The 26,775-nt window shown below is 52.3% G+C and overlaps 1 protein-coding gene across 2 annotated transcripts in view; it reads right to left on the reverse strand.

Moving 5' to 3' along the window:
• MYH14 (myosin heavy chain 14) overlaps window positions 1-26,775 on the reverse strand; it is an 80,921-nt gene that overhangs the window by 22,901 nt on the left and 31,245 nt on the right. For both annotated transcript variants that reach the window (XM_044256812.1, XM_044256811.1), the window contains 18 exons: window positions 26,555-26,728; window positions 26,038-26,211; window positions 24,368-24,482; window positions 20,727-20,914; window positions 16,805-16,926; window positions 15,142-15,211; window positions 14,848-15,008; window positions 13,667-13,775; window positions 11,630-11,761; window positions 10,760-10,966; window positions 8,088-8,225; window positions 6,189-6,312; window positions 5,430-5,601; window positions 3,505-3,717; window positions 2,836-2,980; window positions 2,495-2,701; window positions 626-730; window positions 367-519 (listed from right to left, as the gene is read on the reverse strand). In XM_044256812.1, the coding sequence (XP_044112747.1) occupies window positions 367-519; window positions 626-730; window positions 2,495-2,701; window positions 2,836-2,980; window positions 3,505-3,717; window positions 5,430-5,601; window positions 6,189-6,312; window positions 8,088-8,225; window positions 10,760-10,966; window positions 11,630-11,761; window positions 13,667-13,775; window positions 14,848-15,008; window positions 15,142-15,211; window positions 16,805-16,926; window positions 20,727-20,914; window positions 24,368-24,482; window positions 26,038-26,211; window positions 26,555-26,728 (2,709 nt within the window). The remainder of the gene's footprint in view (window positions 1-366; window positions 520-625; window positions 731-2,494; window positions 2,702-2,835; window positions 2,981-3,504; window positions 3,718-5,429; window positions 5,602-6,188; window positions 6,313-8,087; window positions 8,226-10,759; window positions 10,967-11,629; window positions 11,762-13,666; window positions 13,776-14,847; window positions 15,009-15,141; window positions 15,212-16,804; window positions 16,927-20,726; window positions 20,915-24,367; window positions 24,483-26,037; window positions 26,212-26,554; window positions 26,729-26,775) is intronic.

The raw sequence follows: 26,775 nt of genomic DNA on the forward strand, positions 1-26,775 counted from the left end.
GTGAGAGGGGAAGGAGCAGGGGCAGCTCTGTGGCAGGAAGACCGTGGGGAGGATGAGCTGGGAGGGGAGGAACCAGAGGCAAGGAGGCCTGAAGGGAGGCTAAGAGGAAGATCCAAGTGGCAGAGGATGAGGCCTGAGTGGGTCTAGGTCTGTGTGGATGCAAAGTAGGGGTGAGACAAGAGTCGGGGGAGGAGGGTGAGGTCTCAAATGACAGGCTGCTGAGGGACAATTAGAGATGAGAATGGGGGTTTCCCGGGGATCTGGCCTAGGACCAGGTGGACAATGGGGCCATCCCCGATCTGGGGAACCCAGGGGGAGTGGGTTGGGACTGGAGACCCCTTGAGGTCGCCCTCCAGGATGGCTCACCTGGGCCTGGGCAGTCTGCAGCTCTCGGGCCATCCGCTCCCTGGCGACCGCCTCCTCCTCCAGCTGCTCCCGCAGCCCTACCACCTCAGCCTCCAGGGCTCGTGCCCGGGACCCGCAGGCCAGCTTCGCCCTGGTCTCCTCCTGTAGCATCTCCTGCAGATGGGGAGGGGGAATGGAGGACAGGTGATGGCAGAGGGTATAGAGGCATGGTGGGGAGGGGCTGGGTGTAAGGCGGGAGGGTGGGGGGTGCTGGCCTCACCTGGGTGTCATGTAGCTGGGTCTCCGAGCTGCCCAGCTCCTTGCTCAGCCGGATGACTTTGGACTCAGCCTCACTCAGGGCTGCAGACATGTTCTCCAGTTCAGCCTGTGGGGAAGGGGCGCCTTCCAATGGCGGCTTCCACCCGGCTGACCCCACCCGCTCCTCTCCCCTCAAATCCCTGCCACACTGGACTGGTATCGATGATGTCAAGTGGGGAAACCAGCCCTGTGGTTTCTCAAACAGTTAAATGCAGAGTTTCCATATGGCCCTCGCTCTCTAGGGGAAGGAAACCCACCAGTTTCACACACCCATAGCACTATTCCCAGTTGACATAAAGGGAAGCTGAGGCACAGAAAGGTTAGGAAATTTGCCCAAGATGACACAGCTACCAGAGGTGGGACTGAGCCAGGCAGGATGGCTCTATGGCTGGACTGTCCAATATGGTGGCTACCAGCCGTACGTGACTACTTAAATTTAAAATTAAATAAAAGGAAAAATGCACCTCCTCAGCTTTGCTCCCTACATTCTGAGTATTTGGGGGCCAAGTAGATCGCACGAATACAGAACGTGTCTATCAATGAAGAACTCTTCTAGTGCTGGAACTCCTGCTATCAGCCCCCAAACTCTACTTCCGTTGTCACTCTTCTCTGTGTGATATGTAAAATGTTTAGTACAGTGACCGCTGGCTAGCATGATTCCATCTGGGGCAGACCCTGGCTATCCCCCCAGAGCCACTCTTCCATGATCCCACTGTGATAGTCTATTCACTAGGCTTGTGCCTGTCAGCTAGAAACTACATTTCCCAGGCTCCTTTGTAGCTAGCTGTGATCATGTGGTTAGGTGGCAGCCAATGGGATATAAGCAAACGGATGTATGCAAATTTTGCCACTTTCTCTCTTTCCCCTTTCTAAGCAGGAGCATGGATGTGCCCATAATCCAGATTTGACTTGAAGGTGAGGGCAATGCTCTCAGGGACGGTGGCATGACAAGGCCAAGGAACCTGGATCTTAAGTGAATCTGTGGCGCATAGTATCCTGCCGGCCTTCACTGCTTACCCTGAGTCTCTTTCTCCAGAGGGAAAGACACGTCTTTTACTTAAGCTGATGGATTCTGGGATGCCTTTGCTATATGTCAGTTTAGCTTTAACCCTAACTAATACAGCATTTTAACCTGGAAACTGTCATGGTGTTTTCCCCTGGAGGAACTGGACAATTAAAAATCATTCTTCCTGGGGCCCCTAGCTGGCTTAGTCAGTTGAGCATCTGACTCTTGATCTCGGGGTTGTGAGTTCTAGCCCTGTACTGGGTGTAGAGATTATTTAAAAACAAATTATTTTTTAAAAAGTCAGTTTTTTCCTTCATTCTTGCTCCTTCTTTGTATTGTCAGTAACATATAAGTATTGGCCATCTAAAGAAACATAATAAAATTAAAATGTAAAAGCCCACATTTCTTTTAACAGTCACAGTATGATATCATCCCCACACAGTTGCATGTGTCCACACTAGGCTTTTTTTTTTTTTTTATCAGAATACAGATTATTTAAGGCTTCTTGGAGGTTGGGGGGTCATGGTAGGGTTAAGAGCTATAGAATCAGGCATGCCTGGGTTCGAGTTTTGGCTCTGAGGGATCTCAGAGGATCAGTTTCAGGTCTCTGGGCCTCAGTTTCCTTGTATGTACAAGGGGAACAATATTTGGAGAGTCGGAAAGATTTAATGAAACACACAGGATATCTGGTATATAGTAATTGCTCACGGAATTAGCTAGGGTTACTCATGAGTGATCATGTTGGAAGAGCTGGAAGGGACAACAGGGCTGCTGTGGACCAAACGGAAGCCCACAGAGAGTCCCTGCCCTAGCTGCCCCACTTACCTGGACTCGTTGAAGCTTCTCCGTAGCCTCCGCTCGGGCCCGCTCCCCGTCACCAGCCCGGCCCTGCACCTCCTGCAGCTGTGACTCCAGGCGGCGTCTGCGCTGCTCACCCTCATGCCTCGAGGCCTGCAGGCTGCTCAGCTCTGACCGCAACTCCGACACTTCGGTCTCCAGGGCCAACCGGGTCTTCTCCCAGGTACCTTTGCTCTGGCAAGGGAGAGACAAGTAAAGATTTATGCCTCCTCCCTCAACTGGACTGGGCACCCTCCTGCCTCAGGGCCTTGGCACTGGCTGTTCCCTCTGCCAGCCCTCCACAACTCCCTGTTCCTGTCCCAACCCACCCTCCGGGCCTGTTCCAGCTGCTCCGTCAGCTCGCCCAGTGCCTGGCCATGGCGCTGCCTCAGCTCCTGAACTGCTACTTCATGAATTCGCGTCTCCTCTTCCAAAGCCTTCTTCAACTCTGTCACCTCCTGTTCCCTCTTGGACCTTTTGTGGAGGGAACACAATTTCAGAATAAAGAAAGGCAGGGACTTTGGGGATGCACCTCCTTTTATTGTTTCCCTTCAGGGATGAGGACCTCACTCTACATTCCCTAAGGGATCTGGGTGGTAACCTAGGGAGGAGTGTGGCTTTAAGGGTGAACTCCTATTCACCTTTCAACACCCTATTCAAAAGTCCCTTTCTCAAGGAAGTCTTCCTGGACCTCCTTCCATAGATATGGTTTAGGGGCTCGCTCTTATCATCCACAATGTCCTGGTTGCTCCCTTAAAGCATACTTTGTTCTGGATTGGGTCCCTTTGCCTGACTCTGCCTCCCCCAGACCAGGAGTCCTGAGGGAAATGGCTGGGTCTGATGAATCTGTCCCCAGCCTGGCTGAGCTCTACAGCCAATACTGGATAAACAGCCGGTGAAAGGCTAAACCTCCGTATGGATGGGGGGCTAGTTCCAAAGCCCCTCTCCTCTCCCTGCGCGGCGCCCACCCGGTGCCCAGGCTCTGCCGGCTGCCTCACCGGAGCTCCTGCTGCGCATTGGTGGAATCCAGTGTGTCCTCCAGCTCGCTCCGCAGGGCCTCCAGCTCCTCGCCCAGGTCCCTGCGCTGCTTCTCTGCCTTGGCCCTGGCAGCCCGCTCAGCCTCCAGGTCCTCCTGGGCTTCAGCCAGTCCTGCTTGCGCCTCCCGCAGGGATTTGAGCAGCAGGGCCCGGGCGCTGCCCTCCTCCTCCACCCTGGGGGTGGACAAGGACCATGGAGTTGGTACAGGGGCAGGCGAAGGGCAGGGATGATTTCTGGGGGTGGGGAGGCTAGGTATGGATTTGGGGGTGGCCCAAACCGGGCTGAAATCCCAGCTCTGCCCTTGGGCTCATGCCTCACTACCCCGAGCCTCAATTTCCTCAGCTGTAAAATGGGGATGACACCAAGAGTAATCACAGGGACACGTACTGAGCCCCTGCCACAGGGGACCCTTTACTTAATTATCTTATTTAATGATTACACTGAGAAAACTGATGTACAGAGTGGGAAAGTCCTGGCCTGGGTGACACGGTCAGCGAGTGGAAGAGCTGACCCCAGCATCTGATCAGCTTCATGACCCCAAGGAGACACAGCCTCTTGCAAAGAGAAGCTGAATTGAGGGGCAGCACTGACTGGAGGTTTAAATTGTTCACGGAGTCATGAAGACTGGGGTTTGGATCCCCTGCTCTCCAGACTGATCAGGGAAGCCACCCTGGGGCTTGATACCAGAACATTGGGATGACGACCTGTGCCAAAGGCAGATGCTTTTTTTTTTTTTATTTTTTTTATTTTTATTTTTATTTTTTTTTTTTAAAGATTTTATTTATTTATTTGAGAGAGAGAGAGTGTGAGAGAGAGCATGAGCGAGGAGAAGGTCAGAGAGCGAAGCAGACTCCCCATGGAGCTGGGAGCCTGATGTGGGACTCGATCCCGGGACTCCAGGATCACGCCCTGAGCCGAAGGCAGTCGTCCAACCAACTGCGCCACCCAGGCGTCCCCAAAGGCAGATGCTTAACAGACAGGCGTCCTTTAAAAGCAGTTGCAGATTTCATCCCCATAATAGCCTTAGGAATAGCTTCAAAATCTCCCCATTTTACAAATGAAGAAATTGGCTAGGGAGGCCAATGGCACGTGGGTGAGGTCATGTGCCCAGAAAGGGGCAGGCCCATGGCTTGAACCCAGAAGTCAGACTAGGGTGCGGGTTCTTAACCACACACACACCTGGTGCACTGCTGATTTTTTTTTTTTTTAAGATTTTATTTATTTATCAGAGAGAGAGAGGGGGGCAGAGAGCAAGCACAGGCAGACAGAATGGCAAGCAGAGGCAGAGGGAGAAGCAGGCTCCCTGCTGAGCAAAGAGCCCAATGTGGGACTCTATCCCAGGACGCTGGGATCATGACCTGAGCCAAAGGCAGCTGCTTAACCAACTGAGCCACTCAGGAGTCCCCGCACTGCTGATTTTAAGACACACATTTTTCCACACTGACATTTAAGTTGAGCTGCACCTATAATCAAGGGCTCTCAGAAGGCATGAAACACAGCAGGGGCAGGGTGGGGGGAAGGCATTCATAACACAGGGCGCACACAGTAGGTGCTCCATAATTGCGACTGGCTGTAATCATAATGATATGACTCCTTTCATGGCTGGGGCGCTTATGAAATCACAGCTGACCCCCTATTCTGACCCCTGAACTGGGCAAGTTACTAGACATGCGAAGCCCCCTTTCACTCTTCCCTTAACCTGGCGGGCTTGGAACTCTAGCCAGGTACAGGTTACAGAAGGGGACACTGAGGCTCAGCGGGGCTGGGGCGCGTGCGCGCTGGTGGAGTCTCCCCGCGGTGCCCCTCCCGCTGGCGGGCTGTGCCCTGTGGACCGTGCACCGCGCACCGCGCAAGGTCCCCGCTGTCCCCCATCCCCACTGCGCACCTGGCCAGGGCCGCCTGCAGCTCCTCCTCCTTGCGGCCCAGCTGGGCGCGCAGCTCCTCCCCGCGCTGCTGCTGCTCGGCCATCTGCTCCTGCAGCTCCGAGCTCTCCCCGTCCAGCCGCCGCTTCAGCTTCTCTAGCTCCTGGCGGCCCTTCTCCTCCTTCCGTAGGCGGTCTGGGGGCGGGCGTGGGGGCCATGCAGAAGGGCTCCGGACCCCACACCCAGCTGCTCCCCCACACCCGCGGCCCCGCCCCTGGCACTGGCTGGGGTGGGGGAGGGGTGAAGCTGTGGCTCAGCATCTCCCTGTGCCCCTTCTTTCCGCTTCTGCGACCCTGGGCCCGACCCCCAGGTGCCGTCCTCTCCTCCTCACCCCCCAGTGACACCCTGCTCCTGCTCAGTGACTGTTACTGCCCTGTCCTCTCCTCTGTCTCCACAGCCTTCTCCAGGCGCTCTCTCCTTTCTGCTTCTGCTTCTGAGTCAATAGCAAGGGACCCAGGCAACAATGTGCCTGAAAGAGTCAGTGGGACAGTCAGAGACAGAGAGAGTGACCCCAAGACACGGAGGAGAGAGCAGGAGAATTGGATTTAGAGTGGCAGAAACAACCTAAGAGCTGGGAAGACACCCAATCTGTCTGGAGCCTTCTTTCCTGGCCCCATTGAACAGATCCGACCACGGAGCCTCCACAGCTCACGAGGTTCCCTCAACGCCCCCTCCCCTGCCAAGCACGCGCAGCACAGCTTCCCACTGGCGGGGGCGCTTACCCTCCATGTCCGCAATCGTGGCCTCATATTTGAGTCGAAGCTTATTGAGGCTCTTGACCTTCTCCTCCTCCTCAGCCGCCTGCGACGAGAACTCAGCCAGACGCTCCTCCAGCAGCTTCCGCTCCTGAGGGTGGTGGGTGGTGGGGGCGGTCAGAGCGGTGCCCCCCTGACCCCAATGCACATATCTGGTGTGTTCTCTGCATTTCAGCTCCTCTCCACTCCATCCACCCTGCCCTGAGCCTCCCGCTTCCGACCCACAGCCTTCCTTCCCCATTTTCTTGGGTCTGCAGACCCATCCCATCTTGAACTACAGGGTAGACTCCCGTTCTTAGAAGAAGCCCAACATTCCCTAACACAACATCCCACTCACGGGTGCTGAGGTTCATTCCAAACTGTGTGCCATTACAAACAACACTGCTGACTGCACCGAACATCCTTGCCCACCTGCTGAGTTACAGGGAGCTCTGGCTCCATGTCCCTTCAAGTGTAGGTTTGTGGACCGGCAGCAGCACCAAATGGCAGATTGTAAAAGAAATGCTGCATCTCAGGCTCCCCCCCAGACCCGCTGAATGAGAACAAACTCCCCATGTGATTCCCGGGCATGTAAGCCTTTGAGAAGCCCTGGCGTGGATCTGTACTTTTCAAACTGTGAGTGGTTCTAGACACCAGTGTAGTGCGTTGACACTACCCTTAAAAAGAAAGAAGTAGAAGAGTGTAGAATGGAATAGCCATTTTACCAAAGGAACATTTTGTAAGGAAACCCCTGTGCATCCTTGACCTCTCAACTCAGATATCTTTGTCTCCGAGAAGCCTGCCCTGACTACCCCAAGGACAGGTGAGGGATCCGTCCTCCTCCATAGTCTTCTGTTCTTTTCTCACAGTTCATAATTAAGTCACAATGTGTGGTTATATTTATTTTCTGTGGTGTCTCATCTAGCATCCGTTTCCCCCATCCCCCTGTCAGGACACAGATGGTTTTCCAGTCAGTTCAATGCCGTCTCCGCCTGTGCCTAGCCTAGTCCTGGCTGTGGCAGGTCAAAGAGGGCAGCGGATTCTCTGCCATGTCCCCACCCAGGAATGGAGCCTGATTTCCCACCCGCTGAGTCTGGGCTGAGCCTCTGACTGCTTTAAGCTCAGTGGTCTGCAAACCACAGTGTGTGGGCCCAATCTGGCCCACCACCTATTTTTATAAATAAAGTTTTATTGGGACGCAGTCACACGTATTCAATTATATACTGTCTGTGGCTGCTTTCACGCTACGTCAGCAGAACTGAGCGCTCGTGACAGAAACACAGGGGCTGGGAATGTGTGAAATATTTGCTATATGACCTTTTACAGAAGATGTTTGCTAACCCCTGATCTATAGAATTGGGCGCAAGCAAGGCCATGTCAGTTCCAGGCTTAATACTTTAAAGGGGCCTGGATGCTTCTGCTTGACCTTCTTAGAGCCCTGAGCTGCCATGTAAGAAACCCAGGCTCTCCTGTGGGGACAGAAGCCACATGAAGGGGCATGGAGACCGCAGACATCCGCACCTGGCCCCCACGTCACGATGACGGCCTCCGAGAGCCCCGACTGAGCCCCAGCTGACCCACAGAAGGACGGGCTATAATAAGATGGTGTTTGTCTCCAGTGTGGCCTTGAAGGTGGGGGGCATGTCTTATGATCTACCAGCTACGGGTAATGACATACAGTAGTTGCTCAAAAATACTGGCAGGGGAAGGTGTGACAAAGGGGAAGTGAAGGTGTGATGGATGAACAAGGGTAGAAGGGAGACATAGCTGAGACTGAGAGCTGGAGAACCCCTAGAGGTGGCACCGGCTGGGGGACAGGCAGAGACCCATGTGCCCCCATGTGCCACTGCCCCTGCCCCTGCCCCTGGGGGCCCACAGGCCACCGACCTTGCTCAGCTTTGCATTCTGATCTTCTAAGAGGAGCAGGTCTTCCTCAAATTTCTTCAGCTTCGCCTCCGTGGTCACCTTCTCTAGCTGCAGCTTCTGTCGCGCCCCCTCCTCGGCCTCGAGGTGGCTCTCCAGCTCCTGGAGAGGGGCAAGGGCAGGGATGAGGATCCAGGGGCTGGAGACTGGGGTGTGATGGGAAGGACGGGGTGGAGGGGACGGTCCCAAACCCTGAGGGCTTGTGGTTCAGACAGGTCCACACTCTGGGTGAGACTGGAAAGGAGCAAAGCTTCACTGGTCTCCCTGCTTCATTCATTCATTTCATTCTCCCCTGAGCTTTCCCTGAGGGCCCTGTGTGTGCCAAGCCCTGTTCTAGGCACCGAAAATAGATACACATCTTTGTCCTTATGGAAATGACATTCCTTTGTGTGCGGGAAGATGATAAACAATAAAAATAAATTAGCACATCATAGAGATGGGCACTGCCCCCTGTAGCAACATGTGATGCGGGACTGGAAATTAAGATTCGATATTGGGTGACAGCATGGACGGACGTCAAGGGCATTGTGCTAGGTGAGAGAAGTCAGAGAAAGACAAATAGCCTATGATCTCACTCATGTGTGGAATCTAAAAAACAAAACCAAAAACACACAAAACACTGAGCTTACAGATACAGAGAAGAGACAAGTGGTTGTTGGGGGAAGAGAGGGTCACTGAAGTGAGGGGGGAAGGGGGTCAAAGAGTACACACTTCTAGTTATAAAATAAACAAATCCAGGGGATGTAATAGTACAACTGTGGTTTTAGCACTGTATTGTATATTTGAGAGTTGCAGAGAGACTAGATCTTAAAAGTTCATACCACTAGAAAAGTTTTTTTTTGTTACTCTGTAAAGGGATGGATATTGACTTACTGTGGACATCCCTTGCCAATATGTACAAATATTGAATCACTATGTTGTATACCTGAACTGATGTTATATGTCAATAATACCTCAATTTTTTTCTTTTTTCTTTTTTCTTTAAAGTATGCTCCAAATCATGGAGCCTGACAGAGGGCCCGAACTCATGACCCTGAGATCAAGACATGAGCTAAAATCAAGAATCAGATGCCCAACAAACTGAGCCACCCAGGTGCCCTAATACATTAATTTAAAAAAAATGGGGGAGGACCTGGGTGGCTCAGTTGGTTGAGCATCTGCCTTCAGCTCAGGTCATGATCTCAGGGTCCTGGGATTGAGCCCCAAATTGGGCTCTCTGCTCAGCGGAGAGTCCGTTTCTCCCTCTCTCTCTGTGCTCCCCACCCCCAAGTAAATATATTTTAAAATTTTTAAATATTTAAAATTAGGTGTGCCTGGGTGGCTCGGTGGGTTAAGCCTCTGCCTTCGGCTCAGATCATGGTCTCAGGGTCTCGGGATCAAGCCCCACGTTAGGCTCTCTGCTCAACAGGGAGCCTGCTTTCCCCTCTCTCTCTGCCTCCCTCTCTGCCTACTTGTCATTTCTGTCTGTCAAATAAATAAATAAAATCTTTGAAAAATAAAATAAAAGTGTCTCTTTGAAGAAAATAAAATATTTAAAATTAAAATATGTAAAATTTTAAATTTAAAAAATTAAAATATAAAAATATTAAAAGTTTTAAATACTTAAATATCATAAAAATATTTTAAAATATTTAAAATTTAAAAATATTTTAAAACCTTTAAAGAAAAAAGGATGCAGTATTAGGTGCTGCTTGCTCCCTGCTATCGGGAGGATCTGTAATGGCTTACCCACATGTCCTCCTCCTCCCACTCTGCTCCCACAGATGAGGTCTACCGGCCACATAACAGTATATATCACAGGGACCAGGCACAGGGCCAGCTTCTGCCAACAGAGTGGACTTCAGCTACCTGCCAGCCCTGGAGTTATTCAAACTAACCCATCACATCTCCCTGTAGGAACCAGAGGTCACCCCGTCCTTTTGTTACTACAAAGCCAGCCTCCCACAGCTGTGACCTGTTCATTTCATTCCTGAGTGCAACCCATGTGTGGCTCTCTGTGGCATGGTGTTAGGCCATCTCCATAACTATAGGGCAGAATCCCTCCCCCACATGCAGATAAAGAGGAGGTAATTAAAACCCTTACTGAGCTTCTGAAATGTGGTCAGTATGACTGAGGAACTGAATTTTCGAATTTATTTAATTTTATTTATTTTAAATTTAAAACCAGACGCTCACTTAAATCACTGAAAAATTTTCAAGTATGTTTGGCATAACTTGGGTACCTCGATCTACTTTTTTCAAGGGAAGAGATCATAAAACGTAAATGCAGATGAATACTGCCGGTGAAACTTTAGCATCTGGATGGAGAGGTAAAGTACATAGTAGATTTTGAAGGGGAAACTAAGGGAGCGTGGCCTGCCTGGGAATGCTGCAGCCTAGAGGCAAATGGACCCGATGGAGAGAGAAAGAGTACAAAGGATATCACCTTGGCACCTGGATCCAGCCATGCCTGAAGCTTATGCATTCTCAAGTCTTCCATTATTTGAACCAAAGGAGTATTCTTTGGGCTTAATCACTTTGAGTTGAGTTTTCTGCAAATTCATGGCCCAATGAAACATGGTTTGGAGAAGCAAAGTTTGTCAGGGTAGACAGAAAGGCATGGGGTGAGGTGGTCTGTGGGCACACAGGGGCCAGACCTGTATATGCTGTTGCAGCCTCTTCTTGTCACTCTGTAGCTGGCGGCTGCACTCCTCCTCCTCGCCCACGCGGGCCTCCAGCTCTGTCACCACCAGCTCCAGCTCCTGCTTGCGAGCTGCCAGGCGCCCCCGCGTCTCCTCGGCCTCGGCACACAGCTCTGCCTCTGCTCGGAGCTGCTCTGCCAGGCGGGCCCGCTCCTCTTCCAGCTGGGGACAGGGTGGGAGGTCAGCACTCAGCAGGCAGTGCTCCCAGAGCAGTCTCCGTGGAGCAATCCGAGTCCCTCCTGCCTCCTGCCTCCTGATTTGCTTTGACCTTTGGGACCTGGAGGGCTTTCCATCTAGGTCCCCCTCTCAGGATGACCTCAAACCCCCCCCCCCACAGTCATCAAGTCAGACCCCTAAGTGCCTCCCTCTCCCCCACCTCCCTTCTCCCCAGAGCTTGAGCCTTATCCTTTCCCAGTGAACTCTCTCCAGCCTCTTCCCCGGCCTCCCCGCCTCCAGTCTCTCCCTCTCCAGGCCACCCTCCAAATAGCCCCGGAGAGGCCTTTCTACCATCTCACATTTCATTTAACACTCCTACGCCTAGAAATCTAACCAAAGGAAATAACTCAGTAAAAGCAAACAGGAAAATGCTCAAAAAAGGGTTTTGCTTCAACATTACTTAGAAGACACCAGAAAAACATGGTCAATGGAAAGCTCACCGCCCGTCTTCCTCTCTGCTTGCCCCGCCACAAGGCCGCCCCTGGCCTGTGCCTCTCCTGCCCCTCTCCAGTCCCCTGAGCATCTAGGATCCGCAGGAACCCCGCGCCTTGCGGCTCAGTCGGGAGCCCCGCCCCCACACCCTGGCCCCGCCCCTGCCCCGCCCCTTACCTGTGTCAGGCGGCCCTGGAGCTCACACACCTCGCGGGCACTCTGCTGCTGCAGCTCCTGCACTTTCTGCAGCTCTTGCGCCCGCGCCTGCAGCACCTCGTCCTGCCGGGTCACCTGCAGCAGCGGCTTCACCTGAGGCGGGGGAGGGGAGAGGTAAGGTGGGAACGGCGGGCTCCACGTGGCCCGGGAGCAGAGTAAGCACTGGGCGGCAGCTCCGGAGCAGCAGGGCAGCGTCTTCATCCATGGATCCGGGATGGAAACAGCCCCTGCGCTACGGGGTTTTCGCGATGGGTGAATGAGCTGACACTACGAAGAGCCTCGAACAGTTCAAGGCTAAGGCCCGCAGCACAGGCACGAAATGTGTTCCTCCTTCGCTAAACTAACCGGGGGCGACGAGATGCCGGCACCGCCCGTTCTGTAACACAATGTCCCTCAAAGTCCCGGCCCGGGGGAGGGATGGAGGGATGGAGGGATGCACTGTGGGCGGTGTGACCCGGGTCAGCGGCACTGAAAGGACACACTCCCCTTTTGCTGAGCGGGATCCGCTTTGATCATTGCTGTCCCACGGCTGGCTTCCTGTTCGGTTCCTCCCAACTCTCCTTGGTTCTTTGTCTAATCATAGTCTCTTCTGCCCTAGCTGGTGGCATTTATCACGGCTATAATTTTATATTCCTCTGAGATGCAGTCAACCCCCACTCCCAAGTCCTGGGGCAGGCCAGCTTTCTCCCACGGGGCAGGCAGGACTTTGTTTTTATTCACCATTTTATCATGACCCCCCAAAGGTGACTGGCACACAGCAGGCGCTCAAGTGACACTGGCTGAGGGCCCAGAGGCTGAGCACTCTCACACCGCACTCAGAATTACACTGAATGGCTGGGTTTTTTGCCTCCAAATTTCGATCTTCCTTCCTCCTCTCCAGTTTCTCACTGGGGGGACACACTGCCATGCTCACAGGGGTCTGATGACCCAGCTCTGCCCCTCTGCTCCAGGCAGGCGTGTGATTACCAGCCTGGCTCATGGGATGTGTTATGACAAGTCCTTGGGTGGTCACATGACCCCAGCTGGCCAAGGGTGAATCAAACCTGAGAATCTAGCGGGAGCTTTGGGATAGAAGTCCATGCTGGCGTAGCCGGCCAGGGGACAAGTCTCAGTGGACTGGTGGCACCCGTGTGGAAAAGCCTACAGGGCATCACCTGGGAGGAAAAGCCAGATGGGAGACACAGATCACTGATATCACTGTTTGGGCCCTTGTGGCATAAAGGGTTGACTCAGCGGGCCCGGGCTGTCCAAACCCTGCCTCTGTCACTGAAAGTCCTGGCCCTTGCCTGGCTCCTGGAAGATAATCTCCAAGCTCTTGGAACATTCTGACTGATAAGACGGACTTTGTTACCTGGGGTTCTTGGCCCCCGTGGTATCAACTTGACCTCTGGAGAGGCTGGAGACTGAGTGAGATCAACTGCATGGGGGGATCAGCCGTGCCTGTGAGACTGACCCCTAATGACAAGCTTGGACACTGAGACTCGGGGAGCTTCCCGAGTTGGCAACAGCCCATATGCGTTGTCACACACTCTTTCTGGAAGAATTACGCACTGTCCACATGACTCCGTGTTGAGAGGACAACTGGAAGCTTGTGCCTGGTCCCTCCCGAGCTCTGTTCAGTGCCCCTTTTCCCTTTGCTGACTTTAATCTCTCTTGCCTTTCACTGTAATAAACCATAACCTTGAGGATAACAGCTTCTCTAAGTTCTGTGAGTCCTCCCAGTGAGTCACTGAATCTGAGGGGTTCTCTGGGACCCCCAACTCAGCCCTGGATCCAGATTTTCCTGAAGCTTGTCCAGAATCTTTTACTCATGTTGGTTTGAGTCAGATTTTTGGGGTCTCTACCAAAGAATCCTGGCTAACAAAGGTTGAGCTGATTGGTCCCATTTTACAGATGCAGAAAGTTGAGGCCCAAACAAAGAAAGCCACTTGTCCGAGCAGCCCTGGACCCAAGGTGCTGTCTCCTTGTTGCTCAGGTTACTTCCCCAGGTGCCCTCACCTTGATGAAGAGCCGCCACCACTGCCAGTGTCTCAGCTTGAGGTAAGCGGCACAGTTTCTCTGCATCACACGCAGGGCGCTCTGCTGCTGCTGCCGCTTCTGGAAGGCTCTGAGAGGGGAGACGGGGGGGCAAGGGGGAGAGTAAAGGCTCGGCTCTTTTAGGCCTGTCCCCTTCACAAGACAGCATAGCTCCCTTCACTTAGTCAACTATTGTTAAGAGCCTCCTGTGTGCAAACGCCCTCTACGATTGGCAGGTCCTGTTGCATACAGGCTGTCAGTCCTTCGACCCTTGACTCACTCGGCTGTGTCCCCTGCTCTCTGTTCCCACAACCCTAGTTCAGGCCTCCTCTTCCCCCACCTGGACCCTTACCCCAACCTCCCAGTCTCTTCCCCCCAGCCCACCCCCAACCTGTCTTCTGAGGGGGTCTTTCTATACCCAGAGCTTACCCTCCCCTTCCCTGCTCACAGCTCTCCCATGGCTCCCCAGCACCCCTGGACAAGGTCCCTGCCGCTCAGCCTGGTGTTTAGGGGAGTCCTTTATTCTCTGATCCTCCCTCTGGGCTGTTTCAAGGGAGAAGGAGACTGTCCTACAAACTTCTGACATTCCTGAAACGTGTCAGGCTCCCGTGTCCCTGGGCCTTTGAACCAGCTGTCGCTCCTGCCCGCAGCACCTGTCCCATCCTCCTTTGTCTCTCTGGTCATCGGGTGTATGACCTGAAGGCATCCTGGTCTGCTGGAGGGTCGCCACACTTCACGTGGGAGACCATCAAAGCTCCAAACTGTGACATGTGCCCATGTACGTCTCCCCGTCCAGAGTGGAGTCCCTTGAGGCACTGGCCGGTAGGGTGACCACCACGCCCTGTTTGCCACAGGCTTTCAATTTAGCCCTGAAAATCATGCACCGCGGGGATCCTCCAGTCCCGGGTGATGCAAGACGGTTGGTCAGCCTATGGCCAAGCCTAGCTCCTCCCTGTGTCCCCAGCACTGCTCAGCACCAGACCTGGTCCACAGGGACCCTCAGGGACTGTAGAAGCAAGAAGTCTGAGCATCTGGTGACTCCACCCCTTTGTTTCCTAGCCTTTCCACCATTTTGGAGGCCCTGACCCCTGGAGCCTCTGTTTAACCCTTCCCTGCCCCCGCCCCCAAGCCTTGGCCAACAGGACCCAGGCACGGTGCCCTACTTGCGAGCTAGGTATCCGCGGGCAGCTGCCTGGAAGGACACGATGATGTCTGTGACCTTTAGGTCCCGCTCCTCTTCTAGCTGGGCCAGGACACCTGCCCGGAAGAAGATCTTGCTCTGTCCCACACGGTAGAGGTTGGAGTCCAGTTCTAGGGCCTGGATCTGTGAGGGGTTGGAGAGGGGTGGTGAAGAGGAGGGGCAAGGAGAGGGAGGTCCTGACTCCCCTCTTCCACTGCCAGGGCCCCTGTACATGCACATGTACACACCCACAGCCTAGGCTCTGCCCCACACTCACCATCTTCTCACAGGCCTGTTTCCCATCCATAAAGCCCTTGGGGATGGCATTGGGCGTCAGGATCTCGTATCTGTGGGGGGAGGGGAGGAATTACATCACGCTGTCACTGAGCTCCCGCCACGGCCCACACTGCGCTCCGAGCGACAAACAGTGGTAACGATGATGATGATGATACAAACAGTATGAAGAGAGAACATTCAAGCGTTTACAGAGCACCACACCCTGGGCTATGAGTGTTAATACTGCCAATGGCGGCACTGGCTCTGGGAGCTGCCAAACTTGGACACTCACCGCGAGCTGATTATGAGTGTTCACCCCACCAGCACCACTGAGATGTGGAACACGGCGGGTCTCAGAGTGGAAAGGTGAGAACGCCCGCCAGTGACAGCTGCTGCCTCTGAGGACTTATTATTGGTCAGGCCCTGAGCTAAGCACTGGGCAGCAGCTGTTTCTCAAGCTCAAAGCACAACGGAAAATAAAATGGGATACGGTCCCTAAACACGTCCCTGCTGTGCCCTTCCCCGGATCTCGACATTCCAGAAAACATCATACATATTATAAATACAATGTATACACACACACATCATAGACATAATACATGTCCTATGTTAATACAACTTATTTCATGACCGGTGGTTGAGAAACGTGTGTGTGCACACACACATGTGTATATCAGGGTTGCTCAGTCACCAGGGGTGGGGTATTAAAATGCAGATCCTAATTCCGTAAGTCTGGGGTGGTGTTTGAACATGTGCATATCTGACAGGCTGTCCAGTGACACTCATGCTGCTAGTCCCGGGGACCACACTTTGAGCAGCCATCTCAGAGCTGCACTGTCCAACAGAGAAGCTGCTGGCCAAATTTAACTGCTGAGCCCTTGAGATGTGGCCCGGCCAATGGAGGAATTGAATTATTGATTTATTTTTGAGAGAGGGAGAGCAAGCACACATGTGCACAAGCAGGGGGAGGAGCAGAGGGAGAAGCAGACTCCCCACTGAGCAGGGAGCCCAAGGCTGGGGTCGACCCTGGGACTCCAGGATCACGACCTGAGCCAAAGGCACACACTCAAGCAACTGAGCCATCCAGGTGCCCCAGTAACTGGATTTTTAATAATTTCTTTTTTTTAGAGAGAAAGAGAGCACACGTGTGCATAAGTAGGGGTTGAGGGGTAGGGAAAGGGTCAGAGGGAGAAGAAGAGAGAGAAAGTCAAGCCAGCTCCACACTCTGCACAAAGTCCAATGCTTGCCCGATCTTATGACCTAGAGATCACAACCCGAGCCGAAACCAAGAGTCATAAGCTTCACAGACTGAGCCACCCAGGGGCCCCTATGACTTGCTGCTGCTGCTGCTTCTTTTTTCCCATATGACTTGCTTCTTAAACTCTGGTATTTTCTGTCCTATCCCTTCCTATTGCATTTGTAAAGAAATGCAGCTCGTCACCGAGGGACTACCATAGAAGGCAGTCTTTCCCTTGGGAGCACCCTAAGCCGGGTCCTGCTCTCCCTTTCCACAGAGGAGAAAGCTGAGACAGGAGCCAAAGCAACTTGCCTGGACTCCCCAGACTCAGAAGTGGCAGTGGGGGGATGTGGATGTAGATATGGGGCGGGGGGAGGGGGGGCTTCTCAATCCGAGCCCCGCCTCCGCAGCACCCCACCACACTCACCGCTGCCGGAACTCCTGGAAGAGGATGCGGTTGGGGAAGCCCTGGCGACAGATGCGGATGCCCTCCAGGACGCCGTTGCAGCGCAGCTGGTCCAGCACCAGCCGAGGCTCCAGCTTGCCTGCCTGCAGAGAGCCGGGCAGACACACGGTGTTGGCGGCGGCCACACGGGGGCGCCTCGCACCCGACGGCTGCCGCCTGGGGAAACCAGGGCTGGCCCTACCGGCAGGTCAGAAATCATTGGCGATTTCGCACGGATCAACCTATAATTTCCTGAGCACCTACTGCCCGCCAGGTAGAGATGCCTGCCCTGGGGGAGTTCACTGTCCAGCTGCAGAGGCTGACAATGAGGACAAGAAATCAGTCACTAAGTCAACGTAGGACGGGAGCAACAAGTGTGTGCTAAGGCAGAAAGAGCCGCAGGGAGGGCGGGGAGTGCTGAATTTGCATGGGGGATAGTTGGTGAATGGCCTCCCTGGAAAAGTGATGTGTAAATAACACCCATGCATCATTATTTTGGAGTAGCTAACTTCTGTTGCCTTTTTTCATTTTAAATTGCTTCTAAAAATAAGTCTAAACAGTACAAAAATTTAAACGACATTCTTAAAGAGATCTCTTTTCTTGTCCAGGCCCCCAGAGTGGGCAACACAATCCCCAGTTTCTTTTCTCTCTTATCTCTTTCTCTTTCTTCCTTTCTTCCTTCCCTCTTCATTCTTTCTTTCCTCCTCTCCTCCTTCCTTCCCTCCCTCTCCCTCCCTACTTTTTCCCTCCCTCCCTCCCTTCCTTTCTTTCTGTAGGCCTCACACCCAGCATGAAGCCCAATGCCCCAGGCTTGAACTCAAGACCCTGGGATCATCCTGAAATCAAGACCTGAGCTGAAATCAGGAGTCGGACTCTTAACTGACTGAGCGCCCCAGGTGCTCCACAATCCCGTTTCTTACAGAACCTTCTAGATCAGTTGTTCTTCAACCCTGGCTGTAAACTAGCACCCTCTGGGAAGTTTTAAAAACAAAACAAAACACCAAAAAACCAAAATCCAACATCCAGGCCACAGCCCAGAATAGAACGTGAATGTCTCGGGAGGGGTATTAAAACACAAGAACCGCCATTCTGGATCTTTTTGTGGGGCCACTGAAGCATATATATCTTATATTTATGCAACTGTCAAACATTTATTGAATATCTGCCAAGCACTGTTTGAGGCACTGGGGACTCAACAATGAAAAAGCAGATAATGGGGCGCCTGGGTGGCTCAGTTGGTTAAGCAGCTGCCTTCGGCTCAGGTCATGATCCCAGCGTCCTGGGATCGAGTCCCACATCGGGCTCCTTGCTCAGCAGGGAGCCTGCTTCTCCCTCTGCCTCTGCCTGCCATTCTGTCTGTCTGTGCTCGCTCTCTTCCCCGCTCTCTCTCTGATAAATAAGTAAAATCTTTAAAAAAAAAAAAAGAAAGAAAAAGCAGATAAAAGCCTCTTCCCTCAGATTGTTAATGTTGTGGCAAAACGGATTTTCCTTTTATTACTATAGGTGTCCCCCTTTCTTAGCAATAAGGCTTCACTACTGTGGGAGAGAACTAACTCTCCCCTACAGCTTTCAGTGGGATACTGGAGCCACACATGGTCATGTGACCCAGGCCTGGCCAATCACTGTGTATGGTTCTGGGGTGGGCACAAGACCCATCCTAGACCAATGAGGACACTGGGCAAGAGCCCCACTTTTTCCTCCAGGGTTGCTGAACTGGGAGAATCAAAGTTGGGAGCTACTAGGGGCTCCCTTGCCACCCTGAGGGGAATAAGAGAAAGAAAGAGAGCAAAAATGAGATACCTTCAGAATGAAGTCAACACAGAGCCAAGCAAAGGAAAAAGATACCTGACACCCCATTTGCACACCTGGATCCACCTATAACTGAACCCCACCATGGAATTTCAATCACGTGAGTTCATACATTCTCGTTTTTGCTTAAGCCACCTTAGTTGACTGTCTCTCAATCAAAACAGCCCCAAGGAAATAGCTGGAGAGAGCTCTAGTCAGAAATGATAAATAGGATGGTCTCACATTGATGTCTTCTTCCCTCTTCCATCCCACTCTCTTACAAAATATTGGGCAGGCTTGAGTGTGGGAGGTGTCAGGAGGGCCAAGAGATGGATTACATGAAAAGGGACTGAGAAAACACATAAATGTGTAGTATTTTGTAGGATCCAAGTTTCTCGCTATTTCACAAACACACAGAGTTACAAATTTGTATGAGGAAAAAGTTACAATGAACTTTGGGATATTGAGAACTTGGCACATTGGTGTGAACTCAGAGTTTTCCATATGTAGAGATATTTATAGAAATCAATATAGATATAAATGTGTGTATACAGGGGCGCCTGGCTGGCTCAGTTGGAGAAGCACATGACTCTTGATCTTGGGGTCGTGAGTTCGAGCCCCACGTTGGGTATAGTGATGACTTAAGAAAAAAAGTGTGAGGCGCCTGGGTGGCTCAGTGGGTTAAGCCGCTGCCTTCGGCTCAGGTCATGATCTCAGGGTCCTGGGATCGAGTCCTGCATCGGGCTCTCTGCTCAGCAGGGAGCCTGCTTCCCTCTCTCTCTCTCTCTCTGCCTGCCTCTCCATCTACTTGTGATTTCTCTCTGTCAAATAAATAAATAAAATCTTAAAAAAAAAAAAGAAAAAAAGTGTGTTTGTGAATGTTTATGCACTTGTGTGTATATATGAAGCTGTTTGCTGAGTTCTTTTTTTTTAATATTTTATTTATTTATATGATAGATAGAGATCACAAGTAGGCTGAGAGGCAGGCAGAGAGAGAGAGGAGGAAGCAGGCTCCCTGCTGAGCAGAGAGCCTGATGTGGGGCTTGATCCCAGGACCCTGGGATCATGGCTGGAGCTGAAGGCAGAGGTTTAACCCACTGAGCCACCCCGGTGCCCCTGAGAAGTTCTAATACCGCTGAGCATACCTAACACCCAGATCCTTAGATTCCAAACACCATTCATGGAAAAGAACCAGGGCCCCTTGGAGAAATGGGTGAATCTATGCACGGTATTTCATCAAATACAAGCCTCCATCAGTTGCAAAACATGCTGTTACTTTATATACTGTCAAGAAAGAACAACTCCTGTCAATCATCCTCTGACAGGCCATTGATTGCAGGCCACCCCCCTAACTTCAAATGCTAAAGTGTGAGAAATAAATGTATCCTAGATTTGATAGGATATAGTATCAGCAGACACCAGACACACACACACACACACACACACACACACACACCCAGGAACTATAGTTCCTGTTTTCTGAGGACAGGAGAAGCCTTGGGCACTTATTGCTGTATTTCATTTTCCACCCATGTTGATCTTTCTCTACAGGGCCTATTCTCTGATTGTCCTAAGAAGAAAACCTTTTGGTGGCCTGGGAAGCCAGGCATGGTCTCCCCACCCTGACATGACACCCCCAGTCCCAATAGCCTTCATTCCATGTACCTTTCATGTCCCAATCTCCCACCAGACCTTTGCAAAAGCTGTTCTCTCCTCAGCATACCACTTATCCTTCACCTCCTCCAGGGAGGCTTCCCTGACTTCACAGACCAGATTAAACTGTAGGGGATACCTACCCCTACAAACTCAATCGGACATTCATTATGGTTGCTCAGTTGAATGTCTGTGCTCCCTCTCAGACTGTGAGAATAGGAGTTGGCCATGCTTTTCTCTCAAAAGTATCCCCAACACCTGGCCCTTAATAGGTGCTCAGTAAAATTTAAGTCCCATGAATTGAATGAGTGAGTTTTCCTAACGGAGCACTGAGCCTGGGAGGGAAAGCGACTTGGTCAAGGTCACACACCCAGTCCGAGGTGAGCCAGGCTCCAGCCAAGGTCAGTGGCCAGGCCTTTACCCGTTGCCGGAGTTGCCCCTCCTTCCCAGGCTGATCACTCACCCTCTTCTCATGGTTGGGGACGATACAGCGGACGAAGCTGGGGTTGGTGTTGCTGAGTGTGGCCATGAGGCGGCTCAGGGACTCCTTGTAGAGCTGTCCCACTGTTCGGAACATGCCCCGCCGGGGGCGGCCCCCTGGTGGGCCATCCCCAAGGCTGCTCACCTGCTCCAGCCCCACGATGCCCTCCACTATGGGAAGAGGAAATAAAGGCAGAGGAAGAAGGGGGTCAGGCGTCAGTTGTAGGTGGCCTGGTTAAACTTGGTTAAAGTTCAGGGGTCTTGTCCTTGCTAGGACCTGGTGCTTTACATATGAAACACTGCTAAGGCAGGTGTTGTCAACCCCCTGGACTGCTGTGTAAACTCAGACAGGAGCCTCAGAGAGGTGGAAGACAGCACCTGAGGCCACACAGCTTAGAAAATGCAGCTCTAGGATTTGAATCCAGCCAGGGTGATTCCTCAAGGACCCTGGCCTCTGACCTCTCATTTTCTCAAGGATGAGATCTCCATCTCCACACTCCTTATCCACAGGTGCCGATGGTGACAGCACAGGCTTACCAAGTTCTTCCTCTCTGCCTGGAAGAACCATTCCCATTTTACAGGCAGACACAGGGTGCCAGAGATCCTGAACGCAGCTTGGTGGCATTTTTTAGGAACTTAAAACGATGTCCCACTAAAAAATGTAATAAAGCCTGGGTTTTATGTGCAGTGTGTCAAAGAAGACAGACTGCCTTCACTGAACCAGTTTCCCAGTATGGCCTGATCTTGTCATTTGATGGTGTCACTTCAGCTAGTGAGAAATACTTCCTCCTTCCCCTCGAATTCTGTTCTAAATCCTGCCAGGTTTCTGCAGGTGGGGTGGACCCTGACGTCCTGCAGCCCTCAATAAGGAGGGTCAACCAGGTAAACCTGACTTCCGGGCAGGGCCTGGTGTGCAGCGGGGCTCACCAATGGTCTCTTCCTCCCCAGATTCAATGCTCCCTCTCACTGCCAAACTCCCAGCTACCATCAAAAGGATAATGAAGTTCTTACAGCATGGAGGAAAACAGAGGATCTGGGACCCAAGGTCCCAGGTTCAAATCTCAGCTCTGTCCCTTAATGGCTGTGTGACCTCAGGCAGGTGACATAACCTCTCAGGACTTCAGTGTCCTCTGTATCATGGGGTTAGTAGTACTAACACCTGCCTCTCTGGGTTGTTCAGCGGATTCTAGGGCTTCATAATCATAAACAGGCTTTGCACATAGTAAGTGCTTAGTAAACACCAGCTGGTATTATCATAATTGCTTATCCCCTTATATGCGGTCTAGTTAGAAGGCATGTGCTGCTATGGAAAGTCTGGAAACTGCTGAGGGAAGCGCCAGGGAAGGGGGAGAAAGGCAAGAGTCCTCCACGTGGAGGAGAGGGGACAGACATTCAAAGTCAGGTACCCGGTCTGACAGGCCCACCCTCCTCGGCCGGCAAATCTCACCCGTGGATGCACAGCAACACCCACCCCCTGACGGAGAAATGGCAGAGCCGCGCCTCCCTGAAGATCCTGGGGGTGACAGTGGGAAGGAGCCAAGAAAAGCGAATTGCTGGAAACCCCCATGTTCTTGGTGGGGGGGAGGTGAGGACAGATGAGGGGAGGGGCAGAGAGATGGGGCAGGAGATGTAAAAGGAACAGCAAGAGAAGGGAGGAGAGAGAGGGAAGGTGGCAGAAAAAAAAGAGAGCATTATTAGTCAACAGCATCAGGCAAAGCAGGAGGGAAAACTTCAGTGCTGACCGTGAACTTCTAAAGCCAGGGGGATTGTCCCATTCGCCTTTGTGTCTACCACTGAGGGCAACAAAGGTGACTGAAAGGATGAACGACCTTTATGAGAATTTAATGCCAAGGGGGAAAAAAAATCTCTCTAGAAGTTAAATCTGTCTGTTTCATTACATATTCCTTTTTGCCCTGGCTGCCAGGTAGCTCAATACTCCTCCCCAGTTTGTTGAGGTTGCCTCTCTGAGGAGAGCCTGTCTCATCCGCATTCCCCCCTGGGCTACCAGGACACTGAGCACCTGACTCTGAGCTCAGGGAAGCTGTCATAGAGATTGATACACAAACAGCCACTGTCCCTGTCCCTCCCTGTGACTTGCAGCTCCTTGAGTCTGGGCTGTTGTGATTTGCTTTGTTCAGGAGAGTCGTGGAGGAAATAGCACTGTGCCAAGTTCGAGTCCAGGATTCAAAAGGCTTCCTAACTTCCACTTCACTCTTGGAACCCCTGGGGGGCTGGGCACCTATGAGATGTGAGATGTGAGGGATCACAGTGGTGGGGGAGCATACTGTGTCCTTGAATGGGACACAGTTTTTGAAGAAGTGTCAGTGTGTCGGTGTGGAAGGATTTTTCAGGCTGAGGAGAGGATTCTTGTTGTGTAATCTGCCTGTTACTGGACATCAAACCCTGCTTGTCGGTCCATCATGTATAAACCACGCAAGACACCATCATCAGATCTCTTGGTCTAAAACCAGCTCACTAGCATTGAGGCACCTCACACCCTTTGTTCCATGAGTTCGTCTGGGAAGCACACATTTGCTTATTTTGTTCTCTTGTCTCATTGCCTGGGCTGGCACTCACAACTACACTTTTCATGTCAAGAAAAAGGCTAAGGCAAACTGACAGATTCTGGAAGCCTTGCATTGGGAGAAGCCAAGATGCTGGTTCCATTGGTTGTTAAAATCACTTCTTGGGGCACCTGGGTGGCTCAGTGGATTAAGCATCTGCCTTCGGTTTGGGTCATGATCTCAGTATCCTGGGATCGAGTCCCGCATTGGGCTCCCTGCTCAGCGGGGAGCCTGCTTCCCCCTCTCCCTCTGCTGCTCCCCCCACTTGTGCTTTCTCTCCTTCTCTCACTCTCTGTCAAATAAATAAATTCTTTAAAAAAAAAAAAATCACCTCTCCTCTAAGGATGGGGAGTGGTGGACAAGGTTTGGAAAACTACAGGGTTCACGCCAAAGATATTCGGCTTTTCTGCCCGTGCCTCCCAGAAAGGCCATTCCAGAAAGACTGATGGCTAACCCCACATGAGCCTTGTTGCAGCAGGAAAGCTCTCCCAAATGACATCGTGATCTGTCATTCCTTTCTTCTTCCCTGGGGGCCCTGACGGGAACTTTGTGAGAGCCAAAAAAGCAAAGCCCCAAATCTGACTAATCTATAAAAACACCATGCTGCTGAGTTCTCTTGGGATTAATTCTTGTTCAGTCAAATCTCTTGATTTTTTTCTTTTTTAGGGATTATATACCATCTACAATGAATAACTTTCTCTCTTCCTTTATAATAGCAATATAGTTATTTCTCTTTCCAGTCTGATTGCAGAGGCTAGTATTGCTAAAACCGTGTTTCCCAGCAGTGCTGACTATGGGCACCCTCATCTTGTTTCTGATTAAGGATAAGTGTGTTTTGTCACTGAATATGACACTGGCTTAAGACAGCAACTAACCAACCACTCAGTCACTGATTAGAAACTCTACCAGGAGGCCGTCTGGCCTGCCCGCCTCAGTTCTGCGTCCGAGCAGACAACTTCCATTTAGAACTTAGCCTCTAGAGCAAAGGTGTTCACACTGTGGGCTGGGGAAAGGTATGCACAGAGCTCCAGGGACAGGGCCTAGAGAAGCTGGCCCTCACCATCTTTCCAGATCTCTGCCGTTAGCTTGTCCGTGCTCAGGTGGAGCAGGGCCGCGACATTGTCATTCAGAGGGTCCATGTTCTTCATCAGCCACTCGTTGGCCTTGTAGTCGACCTGGGTGAAGGCGGGCAGAGGAAGGTGGTGAGACTTCAGCTTCACCAGCTCTCCAGGAGAGCATGTGACTCTTGATCTCAGGGTTGTGAGTTCCAACCCCAGGTTGGGGGTAAAGTTTATTTACAAAACAGAAAACATGAAGCACAACCACAATGCCATTTTCATACCTTATAAAATTAACAGTTCCTTAATACCATCAAAATCCAGATTGTGTTCAAATTTTCAATTATCTCCCAATTTCCCATGGAACCTCCCAGAAGCTCTGAGAGCACCAGCTCCAGCAGGGTTCCCCATGGATCAGAGAGCATCGGTGCCACCTTGTGTCTATTCCCAGAACTGCACCCTCCGCAGGTAGGGCCCCTTTCCCTCTACTTTCCTTACCTGTCCTCCCTCCACCCAGCTGGAGAACCTCACCCACCATCACTTCTTCCTTATCCATTCTATTCCAGCCACACTGGGCTCCTCACTGTTCCTCAAACATGCAAGCTGATTTCCACCTCAGGTTTACCCCTGCCATTCCCAACGCCTGTGATTCCCTCACCGTGGATTTTCACAAGGCTGGCTCCTTCCCAGTATTTGAGGCTTTGCTCTGAGGCTTCCAGAGTCGGTCTTGACAGGCACAGTCCCACACCACATGTGCCCCCCACCAGACAGTGGTTCCCTGAGGCCAGGGCTCAGGTCTAACCCACAGGGCAGGGCTGGGCCCACAGGAGGTCTTAGATGATGTGTGGAAGAGGGAGTGAGGGATAGACATGGAGCACAGAGGTCTCCTGCCTCCCAGCCTCTGTATGCTGTTCCTTATCCCTGGACAGCACTTCCCATCCTTCACCCATTCTTTGCTGGCTGTTACTCATCATTTGAGCCATGGATTGGCAAATGATCGCCCACAGGCCAAATCCGGCCTTGCCACCTTTTTATAGGTAAAGTTTTATTGGAATATGGCCCTCAATTATATATTCCTTTATGTATTCCCCAGGGTGTCTTTCGCACTACAGTGGCAGAAGAGAGTAGCTTCGGCAGAGACTGTCTGGCCCACAAAACTGAAACTATGTACAGAAGATGTTTGCTGACCCTTGATTTAAATTCCAAATCGAGCCTTACTCTCCTCTGAAACCTCTCCTGGCATCCCCCCTCCCAACTTTGATACTGCCCCCACTGAAGCACCTAGCAGCATTTTATTCTCATGGTCTTTGTCCCTCTCCCAGATCAGGAACCCTGTGAGGGCAGAAACCATGCCCAGCGTGGGGCCCCAGCTTTGCTCAGCACACAAAAGGCAAGTCTTTGCCGAATGAGGGTATAAAACGCACATAATTCTCCTTGCAGAGAACTCCTATCCACCCCTCCAAGCCTCCTCGAAATACCACTTCCTGAGCAAGCTTTTGCTGACTTCATCAGACAGCGTGCCCGGTTGTCCTTGGGCTTTCCTGGCCCTGGCCAATGTCTTGTTCCGGGGGACATGGTGGGGGGCCCTGCATTCTCTCTGCATTCTCCCTGCATCTGCAGCTGAGTGGTCCCCACCCCTGCCCACAGGCCCCAGGGCCAGCGCAGCCCCCACCTTGCCCGCATAGTGCAGGACGCTGAAGTCAGCCTGGTCCCGCAGGTTCCTTGGCCGCTGGAACTTGGGGTGGCCTCCTTGCTCCTGGGCCACCTTCTCTACAAAGGACTTGTCGGTGGCCTTCGGGAACCAGCACTCCTCATCCAGCAGGGCCAGGAGTCCGGGGGGGTTAGCCTAAGCACCAACAAGAAGGGAAGAGGGCGTCAGATCCCCACATAGTGGACACTTAGGTTACCGCTCTTGGAAGCTCTTGGAAGCTCTTGTAGCTCTTGGAAGAGGCACATGGACATATGACTGAACATGAGAACGACAGTTACAGTTCCGGCTGCTGACGAGCGCTTTCGCCCAAGCCGGTCCCATGGCAGGCATATCCAGGGCCCAAGTATCTAGTGGCCACGCATCTACAAAGCAGACGCCGTCACACACAAGTTTTGAGCCCGGAAGCCCCAGCAGGGCTGGAGGTGGGCCAAGGGCTGGGATCTCGTAGCTGGGGAGGCGGGAGGACCCTCAGGCTCACCGGCCGCTCAATGAGGTCGATGCAGGGCTGCAGGTCGAGGCCGAAGTCGAGGAAGGTCCAGGGGATGCCCTCGCGCTGGTACTCCTCCTGCTCCAGCACGAACATGGTGTGGTTGAAGAGCTGCTGTAGCTTCTCGTTGGTGTAGTTGATGCACAGCTGCTCAAAGGAGTTCAGCTGTGGGGGTGAGGGGACAGGTGAGAGAGGGAACAGAGACCGGGGGG

The sequence above is a fragment of the Neovison vison genome, chromosome 7 (assembly GCF_020171115.1).
Source record: "Neovison vison isolate M4711 chromosome 7, ASM_NN_V1, whole genome shotgun sequence".
NCBI classification, from domain to species: domain Eukaryota; kingdom Metazoa; phylum Chordata; class Mammalia; order Carnivora; family Mustelidae; genus Neogale; species Neogale vison.